This window comes from Barbus barbus (assembly GCF_936440315.1).
Source record: "Barbus barbus genome assembly, chromosome: 2".
NCBI classification, from domain to species: Eukaryota; Metazoa; Chordata; class Actinopteri; order Cypriniformes; family Cyprinidae; genus Barbus; species Barbus barbus.
The window spans coordinates 30255460-30280319 of NC_136730.1; the positions used below are offsets into that span (position 1 = coordinate 30255460).

Sequence of the window (24860 nt, forward strand, 5' to 3'; positions counted from 1 at the left end):
CCTTGGCTACCAATCCATCCTGTAATGTGCAAACCAGAGTAGCTTTATGAACAGTCGTATAGTGTGAAAGGAACAGCGATCTGATGAGTTTGAAAATCATGTCATGTATGGGCAGTATTAGAGTCAAAACCAAAATGGCCTTGAGACCAAGACCAAGTCTTGAGTACTGCAACACTAATTCTAACATTAGAAAGTTTTAGCTTTAGACATTTTTGGTGGGAACATTAGATCCATGGACATGGCAGGGATCTCCCTGCAGCCTGATCCACCCACACAGCCAGAGAAGAGCGAGAAAAAAAAAAAAAAGAGTGATTATGGCCATTTCATCTGATTATTCATCAGTGTCATTATGATAATGGAGGCAGCATAAGCTATTTTGGCACAATCCAATGATTATGGCGATTATACCTGGCCATAGATGCTTCAGTCTAAATGACTTGACAGGCTAAGATTCCTACTGGATGCGCAGAGGAAGCTGAGGAAGATCTATGTGGGAGTAATTTGCATTACTCCCTCGTTTTGTATCTATTTTCTCTGGTTAAACTGCTTGAAAAGCCCTTCTAAGAGGCAAGTAAGGTATTGATTTTTTACTTGTTTAAACACCGGTAGGATAGGGCTTCGATCATTTGAAAGATGTGCATCACTCTCCTTAGAATATACTGACGTTCAGATGCTGAATTGAATTGTATTGTACACCTTGTTGTTTAATGCAGTAAAGGATTTTGGTTTTATTTCGATGAGCTGGAACATTGCAATAATTTTAATGAGCGTGAAATAAATTGCAGAAGGATCATAATTTTCACAATTTGAAATCATACTACAACGTCAGTTTTATCCCATTGTTTAATGTTATTGTCTACTCAAGGTGAACATGACGTACTTACTATGCACTTCAGTATTTGTAAATTTAAATGGAGGGCTTCCATTTGTAAAGCCTCTTCTTTGGCTTCAACACAGTCTCCCCATTTAAGTAAAGACCTTGGCAGGCATCCCATAAGAAAAATCCTTTCTGTAAGCCATTGTTTCCAGGTCCTGAGGAGCCAACGCAGTGTCTCCTGAGAACTCACTTTAGTGTGTTGTTTGGTTTGTCCTTTTATACTTCTAGGGCAAATAAGCAGAGCACACTCCAGAACATTGTACTGTGTGTTTAAAAGTTTTTACATAATATTTAGATTTAGTTAATAACTGCTTATGCAATTTTATGTTGCCTCTAACCCCAGCAGTGAAAATGCAAAAGGGAAATTATGCACATACCATTTACCTTAGTTGAAAGCATTAAATGTTTCACACACATTTTATTATGTGTTTAGTGTGAGATGTTTAAGCTTTGTACTCACAACACAACCATGTCTTGACTGCATTTTGATGCATATTCCTCTATAACACTAAATCGATCGTTTTCCTTGTGGAGACCCTTGGTGTCCTAAATGGAGGAAACAGAGATTTACTGAGATAACAAACAGAGGAGCACAGTGTACCGAACGATTGCTTCCAAGGATAAGCCATAAGATTCTGTTAATATTAATTGGCTGAGTTACCACCAAATACATAACCCTGCCATGGAAAAAGATCTCAGTTAATCATTCAGATCATTATGATCTGTTTTTAGTTATTTTTAAAATATTTATAGATAAACAACATAATGAGCAATAGTGCAATAGAGTGTAGTTGGTATAATGACTTTAATCAGTGTCCCTCCTAGTGTCCTGTTGGAGCTGTTAAAAAAAGAATCAGTCATCATTTTCCAGTCCACTCATTTAACTTCTCTCTGATGTCTTAGCGTTTTAAAGAGTTATGATTCTGAAGTAAAATGCAGAGAGTGACTGAGAACAAGTTATGGCCAACAGTGAACTTGCAGGAGTCTGTCAGCTGTGCATTTTGATTGCAAATGAGCTTATACTGTAGCACTCAGGTGAATGTTTGAGCAAGAGTAGGGTGTCTGTTTTAGACAATATTAAAATAAATTAGTCCAAAAGCTGAAGAAAATATGATTTCAACAGCTTTTATTCGATTTTCATAGTGATGTACTTTATGAAGAAGCTTATTTTAATTTGTTTACTCAAAAAAATGCTTCGGCAACTTCATCTTTGTCTTTATTGTTTTGAGTGTGTGTGTGTGTGTTTGTGTGTGTTATTATATATGTGTTAAAGCTTTATCTGTGGAGCACTAAAGTAATTAATTTGATTGGCGGAAGAGGCCTCAAGGAATATGCAGGCTTTGGAAAGTGCACTGCAGGGAAAAATTCAGTCAAAACGCATTAAATTAGTGCTTTACTCTCAAGATTCATCATCATCAACAAAGAGCAAGGACGAGCCTTGTGTATACGTTCAAATAATTATGAAATAGCTTATGATCATTCAAATGCTGTTATTGCTTGTGATTTTAAAAAGTATCGATTCCTATAGGAAATGGCAACAGTTTTCAAAAAAACTAAATATTATGCAAATATCATCAAATTATTTTCCATGCAGCATATTTATATCTTAATAATAACAACATATACTTTCAATAAGGTACATATTAGTACTTTAAAAATGGTTTACTCCTAAATGGTACATATTATTAACTATAGTGTATATATTAGTACCATTTGAAAGGGTGCTGTATGTCACCATTGACCATTTTGTATCTTTTTGTCTGAGAGTATAATGAGGCCTTTGCATAATCAGACAGATATAGAGTGGTTTAAAATATGTCAAACACGTGAGTATGAATGTGACAACTGAAAAGTGTGTGTCAGAAAACTTAGTTCCTGCCTAAGTCTTGCTGTTTTATACTTGTAGGTTTTATGCATGTTGGATGATGTGTGGTAATTCATGTGTCTCCCATTTTTGATGCAGGTCTCGACCTAATCACTCAATCAATACCTGAGAGATTATTGTGCTACCTCTGTAAATTCCATGGTTATTTTTGGTAATGAAAAAGAGGCTCCTGCCAGGACATGCCCTGATTACCTCACGCATCCCATTAAATGTGCGTCCATTGGAAGTTCTCTCAGCTTCTCACAGTAAGATGTCAATTACGCTGCTGCTAACTAACATTCATTGCCTACTAGCAAGATTAATGTCTCACTGTGACTAAATCAATCAGAGTCCTCACTTTTAACAATTTTATAAGATGATCAGCAGCACAGATGCACAGTGAGACCATCCGAGACATTTCAATAGGATATGACAGACAAGAGAGACGAATAATTCTAATTGAATCATTAATTTTATTCTAAGGAGAATGAGATATTTAAACTTGATCATCACTGACAAAGTATGTGATATTGTTCAGTCTGGATTCAGACTGCTTCTAACAAAAGTCTAATCTAATACTGACAAAGGGCAAGTTCACAATCATCTGCAGCATTATTTTTAGTGTATATCAACCGTTATTCAGCCCACTCATGTATTGAGTATGATGTTTTCATTGGTGTCAGTCTACATCGCCTGTTGCCATACTGTTCGGTAAGCTATCTGTCTCATATTTATTTCATTTTTGTGTTAAGAGATTCTGAGAGTAATTATAACATAGCTTGCTTGAGCTCATAAATGAAAGTATTTCTATGTATTTCAAGATACTCAATTGCTTCACTTCATAATATACAGAAATTCAATTTTGCTTGTCAAAGCGAGTTTCAAGGGTCCTGAATTTCTCTCTCATTTTATTTCCCTCTCATTATTTATAACAATACTGATTATAGTAACCTATTTGCAAACAGAGGATTTAATAAGACATCTTATTTTTCATAAGAACACTTGAGCAGGTAATGAGAGCAGAGGCATGCAGGGTGAAGGGATTTTAAATTTAGTGTGTGCTGTAGCAGTGGCACATTTCTTGTGGGTTTTGACAATTCGGTTGCTATGTATCTTCATAGCATGTGCAAGCACATAGAGTTGAATATACAAGTCAAATACACATCCTTAATTGCGTGATATGCCCAGTGATGGGCCTGTCTGTTGCTTAATCCATCCCTCTGACAGCTTGCTGTGACAGGATTTCCATATATCTAATTTTAGTGCATAAAAGATTCAGGGTGGTTTAGGGAATTTCACACTCAATGCACTTGATAATATTATAATGAAACAAATGTACAAAAATCTCTGGCTTTTAAGCATTACAGTATCATCACACATGCATTTTTTTACTGGGTGTGGTTTTCCTTTGAAAATAATTTCCTAATAAATTTATATTATTAATGTTTTCCCCCATCCTTTTCACTGTGTTAATTGCAGGAAGTCTTGAAAGTGGGGATAAAAAATAGTCAGGTAAAAGTGAACTAGATGACTAAGCTCAGGTCTGCTATTACATACAGTGCAAAAACAAAAAGAAATCAAGAAACTGCATCATTTAGTCACACTTTGAATATATTGTAGTGTGTGTGCTTCTATGTGCTGGCTCATTTAACAGCTGTGATGGTAATGATGCTCAATTCATCAATCACATCAGGAAATCTCGGTTTTGCATGTACACTGCCTAAACAGCAATACTTGTTTACATCAGAATATCAGAAATGTACATGCATTTCCATTTGACAGATGATGTTCTGTTTGACTGCCATCATGCTACGCTGACAAGTCAACATGACATACTTTGCTAACAGATTTATTTTCCTCTTTCCTCTTTTTCAGACTGCCTATAAATGTTTTGGGAGAGAAACTCAGCGGGCATTAAATTATGAATGTTGAACAAGATGACCTCTTACCATCAGCGCCAGATGTTGAGAGGTCCTAGATGGAAAGGGGCTTGGTTTGACCCCTTGTTTCTCCTGCTTTTAGCCCTGCAGTTGCTTGTTGTCGTCGGATTGGTACGAGCCCAAACCTGTCCCTCCGTATGTTCCTGCAGTAATCAGTTTAGTAAGGTCATTTGCACGCGCAGAGGGCTAAAGGATGTCCCTGATGGCATCTCTACCAATACACGGTATCTAAACCTTCAGGACAATCAGATCCAGGTCATCAAAGTAGACAGTTTCAAGCATCTGCGACACCTTGAGATTCTTCAGCTCAGCAGAAACCACATCCGTAACATCGAGATTGGCGCCTTCAACGGGCTGACCAGCCTTAACACTCTGGAGCTTTTTGACAATCGCCTCACGACCATCCCAAATGGCGCCTTTGAGTATCTATCAAAACTGAAAGAGCTGTGGCTTAGGAATAACCCTATTGAGAGCATACCGTCTGATGCCTTCAGTCGCTTGCCCTCCCTGCGGCGGTTGGACTTGGGAGAGCTGAAGCGTCTCTCCTACATTTCAAGTGGAGCATTTCAGGGCTTGAGTAACCTTCGCTACCTGAATCTAGGCATGTGTAACCTCAAAGAGGTCCCCAATATTCAGCCCTTGATTCGTTTGGATGAGCTGGAGATGTCCGGGAACCAGCTCACCGTCATTCAGCCCAGTTCTTTTAAGGGTCTCGTCCATCTTCAGAAGCTGTGGATGATGCACGCCCAAGTCCAAACCATAGAGCGGAACTCCTTCGATGACCTGCACTCTTTACGAGAGCTCAACCTGGCTCACAACAACCTTACCTTTTTGCCCCACGATCTCTTCACACCTTTGCACCATCTGCAGCGAGTGCATTTGCATCACAATCCCTGGAACTGCAACTGTGACATTCTTTGGCTGAGCTGGTGGCTGAAAGACACCGTACCTACGAACACCAGCTGCTGCGCCCGCTGCAATTCCCCTCCCAGCCTCAGGGGGCGCTACATCGGTGAGCTGGACCAGAGCTATTTTCAGTGCTACGCGCCCGTTATTGTCGAGCCACCTGCTGACCTCAATTTGACTGAAGGAATGGCGGCAGAGCTCAAATGTCGGACGAATTCAGTGACCTCGGTCAGCTGGCTAACACCAAATGGCTCCATCATAACACATGGGGCGCTCAAGATGCGCATCTCCGTCCAAAACGACGGAACATTAAACTTCACCAACGTCACCATCCAGGACACGGGAACCTACACTTGCATCGTAAGCAACATGCTAGGCAACATTTCAGCCTCCGCTGTCCTCAATGTGACATCCGTCGACAACAGCGGCTTTAGTTACTTCATTACGGTCACTGTAGAGACAATTGAAACCGTTATCGATGGGGATAGTAGGACACCGGAGCAGCCATCTTTTGGTTGGGCGTCCTCTTCAACCACAAGGGGAACACCTATTGCCACCGAGAGAGCGTACACCATTCCCGTGACTGACATAGACATTGATGGCGCTCTCAATGGTTTGGAGGAGGTGATGAAAACCACCAAGATCATCATCGGCTGCTTTGTGGCCATCACGCTCATGGCGGCCGTCATGCTCATAATATTCTACAAGATGCGCAAGCAGCACCACCAGCAGGATCACGATGGGCCAGCCCGCACCATCGAGATCATCAACGTACACGAGGAGCTGACGAGAGTTCCGGCCATGGAGAGTCACCTGACTCTCCCGCCGCTGGAGCATGAGCATTACAACCACTATAACTCCTACAAAACTTCTTATAACCATGTATCCGCTCTCAGCTCGCTACATAGTTCAGTGCATGAACCTTTACTAATCCAAGCCAGCTCAAAGGATAACGTGCAGGAGACGCAAATTTGACCATGTTGGACGAACCGAACTCTACTAATGCTGTTTAAATTTTGGTTGTGGACATGCTGTCGGAATGAAGATGACAGTGTGCATTAAGCCATTCAGCAATGTCAGTGAGAGCCAGGGTGTATAATTATTTTAACAAGTGTCTTTACAAATCTTATTTATTTAAAGATATGTGAAGTGACTGAATCATGAAATCACAAGTCAAAAAGGTTCATATCTTATTTTTTTTCTTTTTCATTTCTACATTTTAAGAACTGGGGGAATGAATGGTTTACTTTCATTTGATGGTAGAATTAAGGTCAACTGTGATGGTTATGAGAGCAATGAGACAAGTGTTGGTTTTTTTATTTTGTTTTGTTTTGTTGTGGCATATTACATCCCTTTGCACCAATGTGTTTTAGTTTTTTTGAGACACAGGAAACAAAAACTGGCCACTGAAAACAGCAGACTTTAAATCGCATGGAGCACTTAGATATGAATGGTGGGCCTGATGGATGCGGTGACTCTAGAGAGGTGTATAAATGGTTACATTTCCCCATGAAAAATCCTGTTACTGAACAAAAAAGGGAAAGCTTTCATTGTCAGGGCCTGGATTATTCTGCAAATGCAGCTTGTGAGATAGGACATATTTCTAGTATTTATAGAAGCCAGTGTTCGGGAACACACATCAATTAACTTCAATTCAGAAAATAGGTTTGCATAATTGCCTTGAATTACAGCCCTTAAGTCAAGATACTGTCTAAAATGTGGCACTGGAAATTCAGAATTTTAGGTTCAGCATATTTTCACAAAATCTGTTTATAACTGTAAATGCCAACAACCTATGAATATAAATATGAATTCCATACATCAGTGAACATCAGGCTAGTACAATTATAGCCCCAATGCCACATGTGTGTGGGATATAATAGTATGTTAACCAAATGCAAGATATGAAATAACCCTGAGTGGCTGAGGACAAGGGAATATGATTTCTAAGATCGTTTGCTGTGCGAGTTTCAGACAAAAATGGCTATGAGGAAATAAATAATGAAATAAAAAATAGCCTGCTAATGTCACTATGGAAACCAATGACCTACTGAAAAAAACACACTGGACACAATCAGAGAGCAGCCCAGTGCTTAAAACATGTATTGTTTATTTGATAATTGCTTTATTTTAAATAGAGGTGATTTGTAAACCACTGTTTTTTACTGTGCCTGTGTACTTTTATATGTTTGTGTTGTATCTGCCATATACCATGAGTTATTATTTTACCATTGTCTATAGACTTTTACGTTCTGTCATGTATTTTGAAATCACTTTTTTTTGACTGGCAACTGCAAACCTCACCTAACATGAGTGTATGAATGTGTCGCGTGTCCATACGTGCAAAAGGTTGTGTTTGTATGCTCTGCCGTTTTTCACCAGCTTGTGTATTGCTTTCTCAAAATGTTTCTCAGCATAAAAGCTGATGTGTGATGTCTCTCTCCCCCTTTTAATCATTTTGGAAGGAATGATAAGAAGATGTGATGCTGGTCTCACCAGTCAACTGCTGAAGTAAACCTAATAGGTTCATATGTCAAAGGCATCAGAACGGTACATGAAGTATATACCTCTAATTCATCACATGTGCTGACAAGTTTCATTTTAACTAGATGTGTTTGCCAGCAGGGAATTCATCACACAACATTGTGTATGTAAGGTTTTAATCTTACATTTTAGCAGTGAATTAACAGAGTCATCTACTGAATGTGACAAGAAAACATTTCATCTTACATGATTCTTTTTGTATTTAATTTTACATTTTCATTTTGGTGGCCCCAGACGTTTACTTTCACCCTTATTACCATTCATATATGGAAGATGAATTATTATCACATGTTAAGCATTTCATAAAGGATTGCTTCATAAACTGTTGCTTCCCAGCATATGTGTTTTTTTTTAATTCATTCATTTTTGTATTCAATGAAAAATGTTCCTACCGTTTTTATTGTACATAATAGGTGGGATAATTTGGGACACTAGAAAAAAACAGCATTGTGCTGTTGAAAAAAAGATGACAATGTCTCTGTTTTCAGAGGGTCTGTATATGAATGCTAGCTTGCTCCTATCTGCTTCAGTGTTCCTGAGCACTGCATCAGTTACAGAAGCTACTTTGACTAGATCATCGATACCTACATGGCCTACATAGAAAATCTGTGGTGTTGGACTAAGCGGATTCTCTTCTGTTTTCTTCTTGTGATTTGTTTGTTATTGGTAACTCATTTTAGATTTCTATGCTGAACTGAAGTGATTTTTGTTTGGCAAGAGAATGTCTCTTTATTGACATATTTCTACAAGAACTGTTATTGAAAAATAACCAATAATATTTCTGTCAAACTACACATTTGCTGATCAATTCATAATGCTACTGTATGGGGATACAGCTAACTAAGCGTTAACCATGAAAAAAATACCAGAGATTGTAGTTCATACGGTACATGCTGTAAATGTAAATAAAATGTTTTTTTCTAAAGTGTGAAGTGTGGGGACTTTTAACCTGTGCTTTTCAGTATTCTACATTGTTTGCTTTGGGTTAATGCTTATTTCCACAAAACCTATAACTCTTATATTTCTTTTCTTTCTCTATTATAAAAAGAAAAATAATTTCAGACCAATAACACCTGGAGAATCACACTTCGAACAGCCATACCATAGAATGCCATTAGGTCTCTAGAGTAGATGTTAATCTTGCTTAAGCTGTGAACTACATTTTAAACACTATAAAATAAGTTTCTCGGGCATAATAATATGTGACCCTGGACTTATTTTTTTTAAACTTATTTTTTACTTATATTTTTTTGGACTTATTTTTTACTTATATTTTTTTCTGAAATTGAGATTTGTACATCATCTGAAAATTGAATAAATAAGCTTTTCATCGATGTATGGTTTGCTAGGATCGGACGATATTTGGCCGAGATACTACTATTTGAAAATCTGGAATCTGAGGGTGCAAAAAAATCTAAATATAGCGAAAATCGCCTTTAAAAGAAAATCGCCATTAAATGAAGGTCTTAGTAATGCATATTACTAATCAAAAATTAAGTTTTAATATATTTACAGTAGGAAATTTACAAAATGTCTGCACATAACATGATATTTACTTAATATCCTAATGAATTTTGGCATAAAAGAAAAATCAATAATTTTGACCCATGCAATGTATTTTTGGCTATTGCTACAAATGCACCCTAGCGACTTAAGACTGGTTTTGTGGTCCAGGGTCACATATGTTACATAAATAGAAATACTGTATTTCTGACTTCTGGCCCACGCCTTGATTGGTGAGATGTACTGTAAAACAGGGCCTATGCATAAGCTCTAACTATATGTGAGTTTTGTTTTTTTCATATCACACCAATTAGTACTAATCAGTGCTAATTTCATTGTGTTAAACAGGTGTTGAGTTTTCATAAATGACTTTCAAACTAGTAAATGAGTTGATGCACAGGATAACCCTGTCTGCTTGAGAAAGCAGAGACAGTCCACATGTACAGTACATACTGTATATCCATGGAAGAAATATTAAGCACATTTTATGACACTGTTGTTGTCAGATTTGATTCCTGGTTTGAAATACACTATATTGCCAAAAGTATTGGGTCACCTCCTTCTAATGAACATGTTTGACTACTTTAGTAATTTCAATGAGTACAAATCTTAATGTTAAAGCATATAATGATATTCTACGGAATTGTGTGCTTCTAATTTTTAGGACCCTTTTCTATTCTAACATGACAGTGCCTCTGTGTATAAGGCACGGTTCAAAAAGATATGATTGATTCAGTCAGTGTGGAAGAACTTGACTGGTCTGCAGAAAACCAAGTCCTGATCCCAGCTGAACACCTCTGGTGTGACTTTATATGCAGACCTTGAGCCAAAAACTCGTCACCAAACACCAGTGACTTGTATAGACACTATATGGACAAAAGTGTTGGGACACCCCCTTCTTTAGAGCAGAAAAAGGCACTAACAAAACTGGCAACAAAGATGAAAACATAGTTCATGTATTTTAAAAATTGTATTTCCATCTCCGTTGAAACAGTTTTGGGCATGTCTAAAATGACAGTACCCTTATGTACAAGTCATTGGTGTTTGGTGATGAGTTTTTGGCTCAAGGTCTGCATTTAAAGTCACACCAGAGGTGTTCAGCTGGGATCAGGACTTGGCTTTCTGCAGACCAGTCAAGTTCTTCCACACTGACTGAATCAATCATATCTTTTTGAACCGTGCCTTATACACAGAGGCACTGTCATGTTAGAATAGAAAAGGGTCCTGTCCAAACTGTTGCTATAAAATTAGAAGCAAACAATTCCCTAGAATATCATTATATGCTTAAACATTAATATTTGTACTCATAGAAATTACTAAAGTAGTCAAACATGTTCATTAGAAGGGGGTGACCCAATACTTTTGGCAATATAGTATATGTTTCTATTTAAACAAACTTTCAACAAACTGTTGTAGAGATTACTGTCTCTCCTCATTCAAGTAAATATGAGCTGAACTTCCAAAGCTGGAAATAGCTGCCTGTGGGTGTTAAGAATATGGCCGCCAAGTGATCTAACTTGTTATAACGAGACTTGTAGGAGAAAGGCACATGTTCATGATTTCCTGTGTGAATCAGACTATTTAAATCGTGCAATCACAAATATAAGTCTTCCACAATAAGGTCACAATAGCTGACATCTGGTCACCTATAAATGCATTTTCATTTAAAAATTAGACACACAGGTTTAGAAGCTAGTAGCACAGTATGTGGGTGGGATGCCAAATATGTTGATAGTAATCTAATCTTAATCATATGTCTATGGTAAAGATCTGTGTTCTATGGAATCTAAAACAGGATGAAGGCAGGGTGTCCTGTGGAATACCAATTAAGTTATTTTTCAGAAAAGCACTTAAAGAGATAGTCTACTCTATAACCAAAAATGAAAATTCTTTAATTTACTCACCCTCAAGAAGGGAATGACTTTCTTTCTTCAGATGATCAAAGAAAGATTTTTTTTTTTATTCTGTTTTTGAGCATGGGACCTCCAAAGTTCATGCTTCAAAAAACACACAAAGGGATCACAGTGGTGATCTATATGACCCCAGTTGATGAATCACGAAATACATTTACATGGACATGAGTAATCTAATTATTTACCTTATTCTGAATAAGACAATATTATGATTAAGGTGTTTACATCAGTTGTTTTTAGGATAATCCTTTCATGTTCCTGTTTTACATGTTATAGTACAGATCAATTAATGGCATGCTTCATTACGTCACCACGCCATCCGACGTCCAACCCAGAATTTCACATACAAACATATAGTTTGATGCCATATACAGTTTTGGGTGTTTCATTTTTAATTTTATGAAAGCTTCAAGTGCAGTTAATTATTTGTATGTGGCGAATAATCCTACACGACGGTAATAGTTTGATTAAGGTGTTTACATGTCTGTACTGCACTTGAATAATGTGACTAAAATAGGAATACTCCACAGGTCTTAATTCGATTTGTATTTACTTCGATTATGGCTTTAGCTGGCTTAAGGTAATCAAAAATCTCTGTTTACATGGTAGACTCTTAATCAGAGTATTGTCTTAATCTTATTAAAATCGGAGTATTGATGTCCATGTAAACGTAGTCAATGTCTTCTGAAGGGAAATGAACTCGTCTAGGACAGTTGGCCAGAAATTATGGTTTATAGTTAAAAAATACAAAAAAATTGTGGTATTAGCTAGATATATTAGTAATATTATTTGGTATTAATTGGTTAGTATTTTTCTTAAAGACACCTGTCTTTTTGCTTCAGAGGACATTGATTCATCAACTTGTATGGATTGTGTTCAATTTTGTGTGATTTTTGAAAAATCTGTTTTGGTGGTCAATACACTTGGATTAAATGAATTCAAAAAGATAGAATAATTTTCAAAAAATCTTATATACATCTGGGACGGCATTAGGGTTAATACAACAGGAGAAAATGTCCATTTCTGGGAGAACAATCCCTTTTAAGTTGCACGCCCATCAAAACATTTGCCCTTGTAAAAAACATTTAAAATACATTTATTTCATACTAAGTTTAGTTCAAATCTATTACCATATTTACTGACATATCGCTCGAGACTTACTGATAAAAAAATTGTAATTAAACTTCATTAAATAATTAAACTTTATTTGGAGTGCTACTTGTGCACAATGCACATTTCTTCTTACATTAAGCCTAAAATGTGTTTTAATGTCACATGATGAGGATTGCATGATCTTTGAATAATAGTCTTTAATGCAGGTTATTCAAAGTGTACCTGAAGTATACTTGCAATAGTTCCACTTTAGCACAATCAGATATACTAAGTATATCTTTAGTTGGACTTCAGCACTACTTCTGCAGAATTAAAGTGCATTAAGTACAAAATTAGTTGTTTCAATTTATCAGACTTCAAGTATACCAGTTCAGTATAGCAAAAGTACAATTGCGGGGTATTTTTATTAAGTAGATACATATGAAAATGTATTTGTAGTATACTTATCATTTTCACTATTTTCATTAGGGTGTACACACAATAATATACATCAAAGGTTGTTGCTTATTTGCAGAGATGATCACAAATACATCCAAATGTATTAAAAAATAAATTAAAAAAATACTGTGTGGGAAAATGTATTTAAATACAAATACAGTATTTTGTATTTTGAAAATACACAAAATACATTTGATATTGGCCATCCAGTGAAGTAACACTATTAAGGCCTGTTTACACCAAGAGCAATAATTATAAAGGTAACTATATTAGTGAGTATACAATGCAGTTGTGTCATCTGTCACTAAATGCTCAAGCTCTTTAAAGCAGAAATGATTCCGATTGGCTGTCAATGTTTTTATCATTCATCATTTTCTGTGCTGTTATGGTTATAGTTGTGGTGTGCTATCTTCCATTCACTTAGCTTTAGGATGTACTCACACTAGCGGATCTGATCCGTGCTTGAGCACGACTGACCCCCAAAGTCCAGTTCATTTCACAAGTGTGACTGCTCTGTACTGTGTCCAGTGAGGTTAGTTTAACAATGCCCTGGCCCGCTTGAAGAGGTGGCTCGGGTGCAGTACACATGTAGTGTGATCTCTTACCTCGCCGGAGCATGGAACAGTTAATGGTGGGGTATGTAATTTTTCAAAAACGCTTTAGAAAACTGAGTCGGGCTGAGTACCAAAACAAACTTGTAGCCAATCAGCAGTAAGGGGCATGTCTACTCATGATGTGGAGGAGAGAGCGTTCAGTGAACAGCCGAGCCGAGTGACAGAAAGAGATGGCGCACAAAAAACAAAAACGGAAAACGTCTGAAAAATTATAAGGCAAGAAGTGGGACCCGTGTAAATATCCGATCAGCTTTCCAGTGCTGGAGAGAACTCAGGGAGAGGAAGGCCTGCGATCGGACACCGAGGTTGCTTTTTTTCTTCTCGATAGGTGAGTAACACTGTGTCTACACCGGCCGTGGCGCGCCACAACAGCTAAAGTCTGCCTACATAATATATATATGATATATAAACGATATAGAATATGTTCAATCGATTTACACTTTATATCATCACCGACATTTATATTGTCATATTGCCATAGCAAGCAGTAATGATTAAAGTTTAATGAACACATTTGACTAGCTAGTTGATAAAACCAAAATCTGACCCAAAAAAAATTAAAAAGACTGACTAGTGCTAATGCTATGTTCCCTTTGCTGGGGGGGGGGGGTATACCTGCTGAGACAGGTATGCTATTTTCCCACAAAAGCAAGATCACCTTGTATTAATGTTAAAGTCATGCACATAGTAGTGCAATAAACATTTAATGCATTTTGTATGATTTATACACAGCAAAACTAGCATTTAATTAACTGACAATGCAGAATCATCAACAAGCTAACTGTAAAGATAGCACTGTGAATGATGATATTGTTGTCAACAAATGGCATGTTACATTTTATTCAAAATTAAATATCTTAAATATCTATGATTTTGACTTTAATAAGATTTTCCCAGGAAAACCATGAAAGTGGCATGTTTGAACTAGTTGATACAGGAAACCAGCAGTCTAATAAAGAGGTTGATTGGCAAAAAGTATTTTATGTATTTTGAAAATACCAAAATACTAAGATTAAATGTATATTTAAATACAAAATACATTAGATTTTTTTCAAAAGGTATTAAAATACAAAATAGTATTTTGTATTTCAAATACGTATTTTAAATACATGTATTTGAAATACTGCCCCTCCCTGCTTATATGCATACAGGATGATTTTGAAACCAAGGATTTTTGTTTTTTGTAACAACCGTGGATCCACAAACTCATTTAGACATCATTTTCATGCATTAATTCATGTAAATGAGGAAGCCTGCATGAAGCAAAGCCACAGGTTCACACTGAACACTTTATAGCACCGACATCAAACTGATAGACGAGTGACCCCTGGACATCCAGAGGCATATTTTGGTTTAACATGAACTTGATTTTACAGCACCTTCTGTTGAGTTATGAGCCACTTGACATCTAATCCATAGGGTTTAGACTGAGGTCTTCACAGCGCTTGAAACTTGTGAATTGAATTTATAGGTGCCCTGCATTGTCTCGTTCCCCACGTGATTAATTGTGCAGGGCCTCCTGACAGACAGAAGTACATCAGTTAATTAATTTTGCCGGGACAACGCCATTAGCCGCACAGGAAGAGGACGGGTGTGCTCTGGAATAGAATACAGGTGCAGTCTGTGTGTCTGCCTGTCCCAGTCCACAGCACCGCCTGTAATAATTAATCTCTTCAGTGATTCACACAAGCTGTCGGCAGAACCTCGTCACATTTACAGGTAGCAGTATCTCCCATCACTGCAATTACTGTGATATGGAAGGGATCAATTACAACATGTCATTTGAGCGATGACTGGTTCCTCTACAAAGAAACATTGCAGACTTTAGCATCTTTATATTTTAAATAGTGCTGATATCTACAATTATGATCTATTCTGGTGGATTGGCAGCGAAGAGGCGATGAGATACGGAAAGCTTTGCCTCTGCCAGGAAGTCCACTTACTCCTCCCTCAGCAGAAACATTTAGGCATCACATCAATTCATCTTCATCTCATATTTTTAGGCTGCTGCTGAAGGAGAAGATACATGAATAGAGGAATCTGACAAAAACTAATTACGAATGTAAAATAAAATATTTTCTTATGGATTATAAGTGCTAATATACAGTCATTAACACAAAACACTGACAAGGAGAGCAGGACTCGCACTTAGCTTATAGTGCAGGGTTACTGACCAAACAAACAAATAAATAAATAGGTGACATTTTTTATAATTTGACCTTTATGTGTGTATTAGCACAAAGAAATAGTACTCCGAAAAATGAAAATTTGCTGAAAATGTACTCACCCTCAGGCCTGTTTTCATTTGTAAACAGTGAATGATCTATTTCTCTATTTATCTGACTATTTCTCTCCTGATTCAGACACAATGACTTTTCACCGGAGAATCAAGGATAGAAGACTTGTATTTTAGCCGAAAGCAAAGGTCTGAGACGTGCACTTAAAACTCTGCATACACACTGGCTGGTCTAGCCTGAGGAAATAAGCTTTTTTAATGCTATTCAAGCAAAATAAACAACATTTACGATACAGTTGTTGCCAGATTTCATTGGTGATTTCAAATATGAAATTTAATCGTAAGCTTGGTGAACAGTTTTGGAGAATTTGCTGTCAAGAGGCATTTCAAAGATGGCCGGCGAGTGACATGACTTGCCTTAAAGGGACATTGGTTTTTGCGAAGGGTTAATTATTTGTGGATTATTGTAATGTTTTTATGAGCTGCAGAGGATCCATCAGTGAACATCTCTATGCCCTATGCTCTACTCCCTTCGAAGGGCAGAGCCCTTTGAAGTGAATTCTTTTAAGTGTGTAGTAGGGCATTACTGTCTCCTATAAGCATTTGGAACTCCCTTGGCAAATGGAACGACTGACCAAATGTTACCTTGACAACGCTGTGCATGCGTGCAGCATTCTGTACTCCATCAGTTGTTGCAAAGAAATCTTTCTGCTCATTATTATTATTTTATTTAAATATTGTTTCAAAGTCCGAACTGAAGATCACATGATCGTAAGATCTGTGAAGTGACCATTGCATGCTCCCTCCGCTAATAAACTTCTGGAAGGGCCCTTCATGAAGGGGTTCAGTTGATCATTTTCATTTGGAACGTCCCAACAAATGGCGTTCCCTTCCAGAAGTGCCCTTGAAGGGCGCAAAAAAGCCGTTTGGTATTCGCCCCAAAATCTCCAAATCTATTCTGATAAAGAAACAAACTCATTTTCATCTTGGATGACCTGAGGGTGAGTAAATTTTCATCAGATTTTTATTTTTAGCTGAACTATTCCTTTATGCAACAAGACAAACACCACAAGAATATTACACATATAGTAAAAGTCATAAGATGACATTTAACTAAAATGGGAAAGAATGAGTCCACAATATGATCCGAGAGACATAGTACCAGGTTCAGTGACCTGAGTTGTCTTTGGTGACCATGTTGCCATGGGGACTGCAAATATCAGGAACTTTCAAATCACAGAATGCTGCGACTGACCAATCAGAATCAAGTCTTCCAAAGTAAATAAATAAATCAGTTTACTGGCTGAAATACCACAGAACTCCATGCTGTAGGCAACATTCTGAATGTTTTGTTTTTATTTATTTGACATTATTATTTAATGAGGAAAAGCTGTCTCAATGCCAGAGAACCAACCCAACTCGCAGTGTTGCAGCTACATAAATTCCAAGGCCTGTTTTCACCTCTTTAATTAAGGAACTGACATGGCAATTTGTGTATTATTTGATGTGAGTAATTTGTATAGGTCCCATGCTGAGCAGCTTCTAGTTGAGCGCTTGGAGTTTTTGAGGCCAGGGTCACCCTGGAACATCCACAGAGATTGCTCTGCGACCCGGGGGGCAGACATTTTGGGCAACTGATGTTCCCTGCTCTCTGAAGTCACAACATCCTTCTTCAAACAGTGGCTGTGATTATAATGCTTATCTTCAGTCTCTTCATCTTTATCAGAGAATAATTAACAGCTAGCACGAAGAGTCTGTCTGGTGCTAAACTGTAATTACAAGTCCCATTACTCCAAGGGGGCGTTCAAAGCAATTAGCATTTCTCATACAGCGGACTGAAAAGTAAGATGAGAGCATTTCATTCAATTTGATGATGTTGCATTCTCAAGATGCACGCAAACTATTGCACCACCAAGAATTTAAGGGGAGATTTGCTTGATGTTTACCCACTTTCATCCACACCGAATTACATAACGATACCACTCCTACACAAAATTATGGTCCATTCATTGATATTGCGCATCTTTAGTCTAGTCTTTAGCTATTTTCTTCAGAGAGGATGGTTAAAATTTATGGTGCAAAAGCTACAACACTCAAAATTTTTCATAGCTTTGTCATCTTCCAGAGTCATTGACAGTGCTCGCTAATTTACTAGAATCCTAAGAGGATAAATGCTTTGGTTTGAAGAAAATAAACCATCTTCAGAAATGTATACTTTTACTTCTGAATACAGAAAACCAATAATCAACATAATTTTGCATTTCTTTGTACAAGCTGTGAAACTTTATCTGCACCTTCTTACACGATTCATTTTAATGTAATACTATATTAAATGTGTAATATCTGTGGCTTAAATGTGTCTTTTTTCTGGTAAGAATGAAAAAATCTTCATATTTACAGACTAGCTTTGTTGTTCTTTGTACAAGCTGTGAAACTTTGTTATCTGCACCTTCTTACACGATTCATTTTAATGTAATAATATATTAAATGTGTAATATCTGTGGCTTAAATGTGGCTTTTTTCTGGTAAGACTGAAAAAATCTTCATATTTACAGACTAGCTTTGTTCTCATTTATGAATCACTCCTCAGACACATGCAGCAGGAAACTGTCTAGACTCCACCACTGACTGATATGTTTCTTTTTCTGTTTACCTGTTTTGTATTCTGCATGGGCCTGCATCCTTGCTTAATTCATCGTTTCGCTTCTCTAATTGCGTCTAAGTGCAATCACTTTTTCTTTCTCACAGATGGCAAACATCAGCATACAGCCCCAGCTCAGTGTGTATATGGGACTTTCCCCTTTGAAAGAGAGATCACATGGCTTGAGGTAACGAGTATAGCTCTGTGCCATCTTTGACTTGACGTTTTAAGACAGTGAGTTGAAAAAAATAAAAACTACAATCTTGTGGCTACATAAGGAGTGCCAACACTGCTGGGACACTCTTTTGACTATCTGGCACATATTGTGGTTTCTTTAAGCATTCTTGATGATGTGTTGCATCCGGAATTGGCATTCTTTGTGAGTGTTTTTGTTCCAGGCTTACCACGGAGACAACAGTGGGTGTTTGCCATCTGTGTAGATAGAAACACCTGCTGTGCACTCCAGATTATAGAGGAACTTCTCCATTGCATTCATTTGTAAATGTCAGGTATGAATATAATATAATTTAAGCTTCCTCATCTGCCTCTGATTGCCTCATCCTCTTTGTTGGGAATATCACACTGTGAATTTATGTGAGCTGTATAGATTGGGGTGGTTGTGGGAAAACTTCTTTATTCAATAAAAGTGTGCACTACATGCACACTTTAGTTCAGCTTTTTCTGAGATAATGAAGAATTTATTATAAAACCGCATTTATGTGGAACAGATATTTAGTTAAGTGCAAAGGTTTGGCACTTTACTTCTATAAATAAGTAATGCTAACAGGAGGAGCATGCAAAAAAAGTGTTTATATATGCTGCATCCAATGTGCACAAGCCATTATAGGCCTCTGTTACTTTATGTATTGCATGCTGATCTGTTTCACATGGGCTGTAATGCTAACAATCAGTCACTAAAATACTTTCTGTATATCTGCACATTTATATAGATAAACAAATGCTGATGAAAGTGAAGATTTGCAGATATCTTAAAAGTGTGTTGATATGTCTATTATCATATTAATATTGTATCTAATAAGTATTCTGTCTAACTATCTATTAAACTAATAGCAAAGCAAATGTTCCAAGCATGTGATTTAATTTCAAGTTAAGTCATAAAGAATCGTAATTTGTAACTAAACTAAACTTTTTTTTTATCTAGACCAAGTAAATGGAAACACTGTGGCTATTTTTTTTATTTTTTTGTAATATCACATTAAAAAAAATGCTGGATAGAAATGGCAAGATGTGCATACATTTTTAAAACGTGCATTAAAAACGTATGCGCTCAATTAAGTCCCATAATTTTTTTATCCAATAAGAAGACATGTACATACACTGCAATGGAAACACATTTAAGACATAAATTCCTCTCCTGATTTTACTTCAACCGATGATCATGTAACTGGACTAACCAGTGGATTGATCTTAAATCGAAAATTTTGTTTAAATCATTAAGAAATGCCAAGGTCTGCCATCAAAATTATTTGGTATAATTTCCTCACATGATTGCGTTACAGATATCAGAACAGAAGATAACATGACTGTGTTCACTTTGTTCTCTCCAACTCACTGGATGGAAGTCATGCTTTATTCACAAATGTTTTATGCAATATTCTAATTTGTGCATAAGTTAAATTCACAGCTTTGGATGGAAATATAGCTAGTGTTGCCAGTGCAAAATTAAAGTTACTTAAATATTATCTTGTTAGTTGAACTTTTATACAAAAACAATATCAAACTTCCAATTGTGCAGTTGTTCTGAATTCAAAATAACAACAGCACAATTGCTTAAAATAAATTCTATTCTATGAGAAATCCAGTCGCCATGTGACATTTGCAAACGAGGAGCCAAACACATGCGTTACATAAAATATGCAAGAGGCCAGAATTGTAGAGCTCCTTAAGCACTAAGTGCCCTGCTACAGAACAGAAATGTATGTATCATGCAAAAACAGCTTCCGTCGTAAATCCTTGCAAATGGCAGGGTGTAAAAGCTTCCCTGACAAGGAATTAATTTCAACAGCAGGCCTGAGATCTGACATCAACCGCTGTTGCTTAAATAGGAACAAAGTGGAGGAAGAAATCCAATTTGAACAAAAGAGGAGTGGGACAGATTCACCTCAGCACTAATATTTGGCGGTTCAAAGAGAGGTCTCTGACACAGACACAATGGTGGCGCTGTCACAGAGACATCTCTTACTGTGGAAGAGATGGACATGTGATACTGGAATGAGTAATGGAGGTTTGTGCCCTGAGCATTTGTTACCCGCTCTTGTTCATGGAGTACAGGGCGAGGCTGATATTACGCACTGCATGTCATTAATCTCTGTGCAAACAGTATTTTTACACTGCTGAGATTCTGTCACCTGCTACTGCCATTTACATTGATGTTGTGACTCATAATGAATGACAACATAAATGGAAATGAAAAAATCCACCCCTCCACAGTAGCTGTCATATCTCATTCACCTGTCTCATGACACCAAAGAACCAATAATGTTCAATATCGCTGACATCTACGCTTTGCTGCATTACGCTTTGCAAATCTAATGTGAAATCTTGTTTTTATATATTTTTTTTTATATTTTTTTTTCTTGTCAAATTTTACATTCCATGCTAAAACATCATAAATATCTACACTTGGGTTCACAGTTCAACTCGCCTGAGGCTACATGTTACAAAAAGAGAACATACAAACGCCCTCTGAGATCTGAGAAAAAGGCCATTTTACAGAGTGAAAATTCTCAAGCCCCAGGCAGTCGCTTGTTGGCTTCAGCCATTGATAGAATTTTGCTTACTCCCACAGTGCATGGCAGCCATTATAATATTCAGACCAACAGCCTTGACCAACTCTTTTCTGTTGAATGAAATATAAAGCAAGGTTGCTTGCACCCTATGAGAAATAACTAAGTGTGCATATGTCAGGATTCTGCCCTGACAGTCATGTCTTTGTTTAGTGTGTCCTTGTTTGTCTTGTGTCCGAGAACATGGCTTTGTCTTTGTTTTTGTTGGCCATGTGCTACTCTTGCCCTGCCTCCTGGTTTCCAGTTACCCCACCCCCTTGTTTAGTCCTAGTCTAGTCCTCGTTTACGTGATTGTGTCCACCTGATCCTCATGTGCTCCGCTCCTTTATATTGTGCCTCTTTTTGCAGCTGGTTTGTTGGGCGGTTGGCCGGACTGGACTGTGACTGGAGCACTGATGGCAGGAAATGACGATAGCTCCGGTAGCGATCCGGAAATGGAGGATGAATCATGTAGCGGGAGTGTTGGAGGGAATGAATGGAGTAGAATAGCAAAGCGGAAAAGAAAGAAAAACAATAGCCAAGGATCATTTACGGATAGTGGAAAGGAGGATCACGTGAGTAGGATTGAGGTGGAAGAATTTAAAGTAATGATGAAGTTCGGAGAACCCGGAGTGACATTAAACCCAATTAAATTGACTAAAGCTCTGAAAAGAGTGTTAGGAGATATAAATAATGCAAAGACCCTGAGAGATGGAAATGTGATTATTATGTGTAAAGACGAAAAACAACAAAAGAAGGCACTGGGTATTAATGCAATGCTTGGATAGTCGGTATCAAGCACAGCGATGACTAGGAAACCATGGTTAAGAGGTGTCATTTATGGAATTCCAACTGCTGTACCTGTTGATAAAATTAAAAGCGCCATTGAAGGGAGCAAGGTCGTTGGAGCAAAAAGGCTCCAATATGGTAAAAACAAAGAAAGGAGGGATAGTCTGTCGGTGATGCTTCAGTTTGATGAAGAAAGAATGCCAGAGAGGGTTAAAATAGGATATGTAAGTTATCAAGTAAGACCGTACGTTCCTCCCCCACTAAGATGCTTCAAGTGTCAGAAGTATGGACATGTTAGTGCGGTTTGCAGAGGAAATTTACGATGTGCGAGGTGTGGGGGCGAACATGAATATGGTAAATGTGACGTAGGAGCGAAGGCAAAATGCTGCAATTGCGGTGATGAGCATAGTGCTGGATTTGGGGGATGCAGTGCTCACAAACATGTGGTGAAAATCCAGAATGTGAGAATTGCGGAGGGGTTGACTTATGCTGAAGCCGCAAAGAAAGCAAAACGACATGAGCAGAGACAGGGAGAGGTGGTTAGTAAGGAAGGCAATGAAATTGCCTTGGTTCAGGAAAAGACAAATGAGGATAAATTGGTGATCGGAAAAATGGAATTCGTGTCATTTATGGCCGAAGTGATAAATTGTTCGGCTCAAACGGAAAGTAGAACCGAAAGAATTAAAGTCATAATAAGGGCAGCAAAGAGATACTTGAATGTAGCCGGAGTAACTTTGGAAAAAATAAATGACATGCTAATGACTAAATCAAGTGTTCAAACTTCATGTGGAAGTATATAATAATTATGGTTTTAACGGTTTTGCAATGGAATGCCAGAAGTATTATTGCAAATGGATCAGAATTTAAGAGGTATATAGATCAACAAGATAAGAAACCTAATATAATTTGCATTCAAGAAACGTGGTTAAAACCTCACCTAAATTTTGTACTGCAAGGATATAATATAGTAAGGAGAGATAGAGGGGCAGGAAATGGAGGTGGGGTGGCCACTTTTATTAAGAAGGATATAGATTACAGAGTCATTAATGAGATTGAAGCATATGAGCTGGTGGTGATAGAAGTATTTGCAGAGAATCAAACTATTCGAATAATAAATTATTATAATCCTTGTAGTAAACTAAGTAAAGAATTAGAGAAGGTTATTGGGTCAGGAAATACTAAAGTAATTTGGTGTGGAGATTTTAATGCACATAGCACTTTATGGGGAAGTAGTAGTGATGATTATAATGGGGGGGTAGTAGAATAAATTTTAGACAGTAATGGGTTAGTATGTTTAAATGACGGCAGAAACACAAGAATAGATTTGGTTCGTGGAGTTGGGTCAGCAATTGATTTAACATTGGTTTCTGAAGAGATAGCAAATAAATGTATATGGGATGTGTGGGAAGAAAATATTATGGGTAGTGATCACTATATAATTTTATGTAAGGTAGGGATGAGTGTAGTGGAGCATAATGTGTTTTTAGCACCAAGATGGAGATTTAAAAAAGCAAATTGGGAAGTGTATGAGTATTTAAGCGAGGTAGAAATAACATCATTAGATTTAAATGCGATAGAGGATATAGAGGAGTGTAATGAGAAAATATGTAAAGTATTGTTTGAGGTAACAGATAAAGTTATAGGTAAAAAGGGATCATGTAAAAAAAGGAAAGCAGTTCCGTGGTGGACAGAAGAATGTAGTACCGCAGTTAAAAATAGGAACAAAGCATTTAGGAAAATTAAACAAACTAATTTATTTGAAGATTTTATCTATTATAAGAGAGCACTAGCTGAGGTGAGAAGAAGTGTAAGAACAGCTAAAAAGAAGTACTGGAGAAGTACTTTCCTACTGATGTAGGAAAAATGGCTGTGGCAGATAAAGAAAAGGCTGAAATGCTGGCTAAAGTATTTGTTAAAATCCATAGTGATGATAATGTAACAGAAGATATTAAAAAGAATAGAAATAAGAATAAGACTCAGCATCCAGACGTGTTGATGAAAAGGAACCCTACTGGAGATACCTTAGATGCAGATTTTAGTATTTATGAATTAAAGATGGCTTTAGGGGGAGTCAAACATACAACTCCTGGAAGAGACGATATATGTTATGTAATGATTCAACATTTATCAGATAGATCATTGAAAGTGGTTCTAAATTTATTTAATAAGATCTGGAATGCAGGAAAGCTTCCTTCTGCATGGAAGCATGGAATAATAATACCCATAGGCAAACCTGGAAAGGACAAATCTAATCCAATTAATTATAGGCCAATTGCATTAACTTCTAATTTATGTAAACTGATGGAAAAAATGATTGTACGTAGACTAAATTATATATTGGAAGTTAAAGGACTTATGTCACCATACCAAAATGGATTTAGGGCAGGTCGGAATTCTATGGACGCTGTGTTAAGCCTAGAAGCAGATATCAGGAAAGCTCAGGCTAATAAAGAAGTAATGGTAGGGGTGTTATTCGACATCAAGAAAGCTTATGATATGCTTTGGAAAGAGGGACTTTTAATAAAAATTAAATGTATAGAATTGGAGGAAAGATGTATAATTGGATTAGGGATTTTCTTCTTGAAAGAACAATTCAAGTTAGGATAGGAGTAGAGTATTCAGAGACATACAAGATAGAGAACGGAACTCCTCAAGGAAGTGTATGCAGCCCAGTTTTATTTAATATTATGATAAAT

General features: G+C 37.1%; 1 protein-coding gene across 1 annotated transcript; it reads left to right on the forward strand.

Annotated features, from left to right (window-relative positions):
* Window positions 1-4666: 4666 nt before the first annotated feature.
* LOC306888147 (leucine-rich repeat-containing protein 4C-like) lies at window positions 4667-6562 on the forward strand (the record flags this gene model as incomplete). The annotated part of the gene is made up of 1 exon (XM_079446303.1): window positions 4667-6562. One exon carries the CDS (start codon window positions 4667-4669, stop codon window positions 6560-6562), a length of 1896 nt encoding a protein of 631 aa, XP_079302429.1.
* Window positions 6563-24860: the final 18298 nt, after the last annotated feature.